The sequence below is a fragment of the Zea mays genome, chromosome 6, assembly GCF_902167145.1.
Source record: "Zea mays cultivar B73 chromosome 6, Zm-B73-REFERENCE-NAM-5.0, whole genome shotgun sequence".
Classification (NCBI taxonomy): Eukaryota; Viridiplantae; Streptophyta; class Magnoliopsida; order Poales; family Poaceae; genus Zea; species Zea mays.
This window is the reverse complement of record NC_050101.1, coordinates 151,035,049-151,041,978: the sequence shown is the minus strand read 5'-3', so window position 1 is coordinate 151,041,978 and position 6,930 is coordinate 151,035,049. Positions and strand designations below refer to the sequence as shown.

General features: G+C 37.6%; 1 protein-coding gene across 1 annotated transcript; it reads right to left on the bottom strand.

Annotated features, from left to right (window-relative positions):
- Positions 1–5,302: 5,302 nt before the first annotated feature.
- LOC118472320 (uncharacterized) lies at positions 5,303–6,926 on the bottom strand. Its single transcript, XM_035960306.1, has 5 exons — positions 6,852–6,926; positions 6,210–6,339; positions 5,962–6,113; positions 5,449–5,848; positions 5,303–5,332 (listed from the first exon to the last, which is right to left on the bottom strand). Exons 2-5 carry the CDS (start codon positions 6,216–6,218, stop codon positions 5,303–5,305), a joined length of 591 nt encoding a protein of 196 aa, XP_035816199.1. The 5' UTR covers positions 6,219–6,339; positions 6,852–6,926.
- Between the last annotated feature and the right edge of the window lie 4 nt (positions 6,927–6,930).

The following is a 6,930-nucleotide window of genomic DNA, read 5'->3' as shown; positions in this document are numbered from 1 at the left end:
ATGTAAACTTCACAGGCGGTCGAAATAGAAAAGCGCTTGTGATGTTAAACATCACAAGCGGTTTTTCTAAAAATCCGCCTGTGATGTGTATGTAGTATAAAAGAATCGGTGGTTCCAGCGCAGGAACCCTAACTTCCGGAGCCCGACACGCCACTAGGCTGCGCACTGTAGCGGCGACGGATTTTTTTGATCTACGGGGAGAAGGTTTTGTTTTTGATTTTCGGGCTTGATTTCAAGAGTTTATGCATATATATGATCTCCGTTTGTTTTCTTTCTCATTTTGATACGAATTTTTGCCTCAATTTTGTAATATAGACCGGAATTGAAGAAAAACTCAGGAATTCCAAGATTTGGACTTGTAGTTGATCTAATTTAAAGATTTTTTATGAAGAGTTGTCTCACCTCAAGGTACCTATATTGCTGCAATCTTGTTTCATTTTCATGCACATTAATTCGTTCATGATTTAGGGATTAAATTCAATTAATTAGGGATATTTTAATTTTTTTGTCTCATGTGCTAGGTACATCTCGATATGATCTTGTTTCACTTTCATGAACATTTATTTTTTCATGTTACATCTCGATATTGACGTTAATCAATATAGGGATAGGTAATGGACCGAGGTTGGATGTACAATGTGCCAAGACCACATCCGTCGTACATTCGAAATTTGAGAAGCTTTATTGAAGTGGCCAACAAGCACGCGAATTTGCGAAAGAGCAAGGAGATATTATGTCCGTGCATCGATTGTGATAATAAGATAGCTTGGAGAGATATAGGAGTAATCCAATCACATCTGCTAAAAAGAGGGTTTAAAAACAATTACACGATATGGTCAGAACATGGTGAGTTGGATCCGTGTGAAGTGCCTGGTAATGACGAGAGAGTTGTCAGAATTTTAGATCTTAAAGTTGATGGTAAAGTGGATAATGTGGATGCTAATCAAGATTTTGAAGAATTTGATTGTGAAGAGATGTTGCGCCATATGGAACCAGAAATGTTAAGTTCTGTGGGATCGCAGAAAGGGCTATCTAAAATGGAGGGACTGGAAAGTGCCTCAAAAGAACCTTTATATGATGAATCAAAGGGTTGTGACAAAGAGTTTACTACACTGCGTACAGTTCTAGAACTTCTGAAGTTGAAGGCTAGCGCCGGATGGTCTGATACTAGCTTCACAGATCTTTTGAATTTTCTGTCTCAATTACTACCAAAACCCAACAAACTACCAACAAGCACTTATAAAGCGAAGAAGCTTATATCTCCCATAGCTCTGGGTGTGCAAAAAATTCATGCATGTCCGAACCATTGTATTCTGTATCGTGGCGATTTTGAGAACGCATCAAGATGCCCAGTTTGCAATGTCAGTCGATACAAGAAGAGCTACAATCAAGACTGTGTAAAAAAATTCCCGAAGAAAAATAAAAACAAGAAATCCACTATTGGACCTGAAAGTGACGATGACACTTTTGATGACATGGATGGGAAAAAGAAGTCAAAGAATCCAGCTTTGGTGATGTGGTATCTTCCAGTAATTGATCGCTTAAAACGTTTGTTCTCAAATCCTAGGGAGGCTGAGCTTATGCGTTGGCATGCTAAAAATCGCAAGCAGAATAACAAACAGATTTGACACCCTGCTGATGCATCACAATGGAAAAATTTCGATCTTATGTATCCTGAGTTTGCCAAAGAAACCAGAAATGTAAGATTTGCTTTGGGTACAGACGGAATGAATCCATTTGGTGAAAAAAGAAGTGTACATAGCACCTGGCCCGTGACTTTAACGATGTACAACCTTCCATCATGGCTGTGTCACAAAAGAAAGTATATTATGTTGACTATTCTTATTCAAGGTCCGAAATCAGCTGGTGTTGATATTGATGTGTTCCTAGAACCTCTTATGGAAGATATGACAAAGCTCTGGAATGAAGGAGTTAGAATATGGGATGAGTATTGCCGTGAGTATTTCAACTTAAGAGCAATTATATTTGTTACCATCCATGATTCTCCCGGTGGCGCCACACTATCAGGGCAAAAGACTAAAGGAAAGAATGGTTGTGTAGTGTGCGTCGATGGAACTGCTTCCATGTACCTTAAATCATCCAAGAAGCTGGTGTTCATGGGACACAGACGGTTCTTGATGAAGCAGCATAAGTACCGAAAGATGAAAGAGGAATTTAACAATCAACTGGAAAGTGAAGGTGCACCAAAGCCTTATAGTGGGAAACTTGTTTTTGAAATTGTAAAGAACATTCATGTTGTATTCGAAAAGGGAAAAAAACAAAGGAGAAAAGAGAAAGAGAACTGACCCTTCAACTTACACAACTTTCAAGAAGCAATCAATATTTTTCAAGTACCTCCCATACTGGAATGATATGGAAATTTGCCACAACATTGATTTGATGCATGTAACAAAAAATGTTTTTGACAGCATCATTGGAACCTTGCTGGGCATGCCGAGTAAGACAAAAGACGGACTTAAATCACGCAATGATCTAGTAGATCTTCAAATCAGACCGGAACTTCATCCAGTGGATAGTGGCAAAGGGAAGCCTTACCTCCCCCCAGCTAGCTACAACTTGTCAGTTGAGGAGAGAACAAAGATTTGCAAATGTTTGCGTGGGGTCAAAGTGCCCACAGGTTTCTCATCCAATATCAGCAGACTAGTCAGGATGAAGGAATTGTCTCTATTTGGCTACAACTCTCATGACTGCCATGTGATGATGACGGTGTTCCTCCCAATTGCGGTAAGAGCCCTCGAAACAGAGCATGTCAAAGTTGTCATCACACGCTTGTGTTACTTTTTCAATGCGGTTTCACAAAAAGTAATAGCTTTAGAAGACTTGGACTATCTAAAGGCATACATCATCGAGACTATGTGCAAGCTTGAAATGTGTTTTCCTCCATCATTTTTTGATATGCAAGTACACCTAATCATACATCTCGTGGATCAGATAAAAATATTAGGGCCACTATATTTACATCATATGTTTCAGTTGGAGCGATACCTGGGAGTATTAAAAGGTTATGTGCGAAATCGCGCTCACCCAGAGGGTTCAATCATGGAGGGATACACTACAGAAGAAGTGATTGAGAGCTGTATAGATTACATCAGTGACGGAACAATGATAGGTGTGCCTGTACCTAAACATGAGGGTAAACTATGTGGGAGAGGGAGAATGGGCAAGAAAACTTTTCGCGTTGAGGATTACAAGCTAGTACATTGTGCTCATGGTAGTGTACTACAACATCTCACGATAGCCGAGCCTTACATAGAGGAACACCTGAATGAGCTTCGTAAAGAAAATCAGAACCGCACAGAGGACTGGATCATGAGGGAGCACAAACATCGTTTCAGCGAATGGTTAATGGACAAAAACATCCCATTCGGAGACTCTTCAGAAGAGAAAACAATGAAGAATTTGGCTTCTGGGCCATCGTGTTTTGTGACATCATGGCAAGCATATGACATCAATGGGTACACATTCTACACTAAATCAAAAGACATGAAAAGTGTTGCACAAAATAGCGGTGTTCGTATCGATGCTTTTGACCTACATGGACAGAAGACCACATATTTTGGATTCATAGAGGAAATATGGGAACTTGATTATGGCCCAAGCATGAAAATACCCTTATTTAAGTGCCAATGGGTACAACATCCCGTGGGGGTGATAGTGGATAACTACGGACTCACACTGGTAGACTTAAAGAAAGTAGGATATAAAGATGACCCGTGGGTTCTCGCCGAATGTGTTGCACAAGTGTTCTATGTACTCGATCCAGCAGATGAGAAGATGCATGTAGTTATTTCTGGAAAGCAAAAATTGTTGGAGTTGAGAATGTGGGAGACCAAGATGAGGAATACAATAAGTATGAAGAGATGTTCGTCTTTAACGGTCCAGAGAGAATCAAGCGTGTGGAAAAGAAAATTGATAAGAACTTAAAGCCATACATGCGGAAAAATGGTAGTTCATGAAAAATTGTATGAATCAAATTGTATTTGCTATCATGTATGATCGACTATGAATTGTGGTTACCAATTAATTTAAAATCTCTCTAGTTATCTATGTGTGCTATTATAATTCATTTAAATTGTATTTGCATATTATTGTTAAAAATTAAATATTAATTCATTTAAATTGTATTTGCATATTTCTGTTAAAAATTAAAATTATTTTCATATTTAAATTGTATTTTTCATATTTTTACAATCACAGGCGGTTTTGTCTTAGGGTCCGCTTGTGAAAAGGATAGAGCACCACAGGCGGTCCTAAACAAAAACCGCTTGTGATACTATTACATCACAAGCGTACTAAACCGCCTGGGACATCACAGGCGGTTTTCTAACCGAACCGCCTGTGATGTAAAAAGCCTACCGCTTGTATAGAGCCAAATTGTACTAGTGGAGCAACCAGGTACATAAAATAAATTTAAACATGATATGACTATATAATACGTAGGCAAGGAACTAAAATATAAGTAGATAACGTTGTTTTTCCTTAATAGTTGATACCAGTTGTAGAGTGCATTTAGAGTACAATACATACTAAGTAGTATTCAACCATCACACATCAACACTTAGCAATAGTGTGCTTGCAGGTGTTAAGTCAATATGTACAGATCCATAAATAGTCTACCAGTAGGTTCATATGTACAGGGAAGCATTCATGGTCCAAAAGTGATGGTTGCTCTTGATAGGTGCGCAAAAGCAAATACCTGTGTAGGAAGGAGGGAAAAAATATTAGAGTTGTTGGAAGTTTTTTTCCGAATAGTTTGCTAATGTTGCTGTGTAAAAGGGTGAGTGGAATACATTATGTTGACTGTGTATAAGTATATTTGCGGTGTATGAATAAGGTTTGCACATGGTGTTATACCTCCATGAACTTGATGACGATCTAGGAGCTTTTCTTTTTTGGGTCTGTAAGATCTGGTGCGCCTTTGTTAGTGTGGCTATGTTTTATCCTGTATAATATCATGAATGTTGTATTAGCGTGGAAAATAAGATGTATCATTTAAAAGAAGGTCGTCGTTGGTACTGCTATTATGTTCAACTATCTTTGTAATACATACCTTTTCGGTGGTGACGATAACTCTTGGTTGTTGACTTCACTTATGTGCTGGTCATCACCCTGTGATTAAGTGCATAAAATATATGAATGTAGTTTGCTATGACAAAGTGGAAGTTCATTTTGTCTTAGTTTATTTATTCTGTGGGTATTGTTTGTATCAATTTATATCTGGTATTAAAATGCAATAGATATGTACCTTTGTGAGTGCATGGAAATTAAGTATTTAGCAGTACTAAAGGTACCTCTGTGTCATGCGGCATATCTGAATATATTAGAACACGTCGTGCCTGTTGAATAGACTTCATTAAGTTGTATGCATGAAGGAATGATATGTTTATAATAGGCTGTACATGGCAAGAAAAATAAGAAGTTTCGTACCTCGTTTTTTTCGTTGCTACAGGTAGATAGTTTTGCCATTGATGTTGCTGGAGAGTCTTGTGTGGTCGGAAGGCTAGGTATTTCATCTTGTGTATGCAACTCTTGTTGAGGATGGCTAGGCATGTTAGATGGTATGAAGGACTGTCTTCCATGATTTGTTAAAATAGACAGAATAGAGAAGACTCTATTTGTGACTGAGTAGGCTGACATATTGATGGCAACTGCAAGGGTAAATTTCAGACACACAATAGCGGCTAGGGCTGCTGGGGGACCCTGAGAAGTTGTAACTGCTGTAACAAGGTTGTCACAAGGTTTTCCTACTATTTTTCTGGCTATGCTATCAAAACAAAAGAACTCTGCTTCACATGTCCCATCAGTAGCAATGAAGCTGAGCTTGTATCTGTCAATGGAAAATATGAGTATTTCGAAGCAGCAATTAAGTTTGTAGTAAAGATAAGATTTTATCAAGATGAAATAAATGGTAGTAAATCAAATGTGTGTGCTAAGATTTACCTAAAGTTAATATCTGTGCAGCCACCTGATGTGCAGTGATATCCAGTTGAAGTTTGAGATGAAGATTTGTGGCACCTGGAGCAAGATGGGTACCACCATTTGCTGTTTTGCACAATGCGTGAGATAGTAACAGTGCATCTGTAGCCTTCTGGCTGCAGTATAAAAGAGAAAAAAGATGTACCAAGTCAGACAAACATATCGTAGATGTGTTAGATAAGTGAAATATAGGAAGATTTAGTAATGAATACGGGAAACATGTCTGGATCTATGTCGAGCAGCTCTTCAACAGTCTTGTGTTCCAAATTTGGTGGTTGAGAAACCTGGATTTCTTCTTCGGCTGCTGTGGGTTGTATTAGTTGGAGGTCATTGTTTTGCAACCTTCAATTGATGTCACAACCATGATCAAATAAGACTTAGTTTTAGTATATTTTTTTAAAAGTTCCTTTTATGTTTTATACTATCATCTTTTTATAAGTGAAAGAGTGATAAGAAATACAAGCAAATATAACACTATTCAAAAAACAATTCTTTTTTGTAGATACTGATTCTAGGCATCGACGATTTTTGTTTTGCACTGTCTTTGATTTTTTTGATAGAGCAAAAGAAATGAAAGTCTTGTTTAGTTTTAGTTAAAAAATAAATGTAAGTATTGAGTATTTTCTAAAGAGGGAGACCAAATTGGTCTGAATGTAATATATAAAGAGGTAATGGTAAAAACAAGGTTTATGTACAATTTCATTTTAAATATTACTACTGGTAGCTTAGTACATTGTAGCTTAATAAACTGTTAGATAATTGTGGGCATAAGATTAGATAGGAGCATATTTGAAATGTGATATAAAAATAGTGAGTGTTTGAAGGAATTGTATCCAAATTTTATTTCGTTTTACCTGCTGTAGTAGGTCTGCGCCTCAGGAATTCCAGGATTGAAGTACCATGAACTTGCTGTAGTACCACTTAGGTATGGTT

Coding starts and splice junctions, on each gene's coding strand:
- LOC118472320 (XM_035960306.1), bottom strand. Junction 5,849..5,961: donor TGCACAGATATTAACTTTAG/GTAAATCTTAGC, acceptor TTCCATTGACAG/ATACAAGCTCAGCTTCATTG. Junction 5,333..5,448: donor GTAGCAACGAAAAAAACGAG/GTACGAAACTTC, acceptor TAATATATTCAG/ATATGCCGCATGACACAGAG.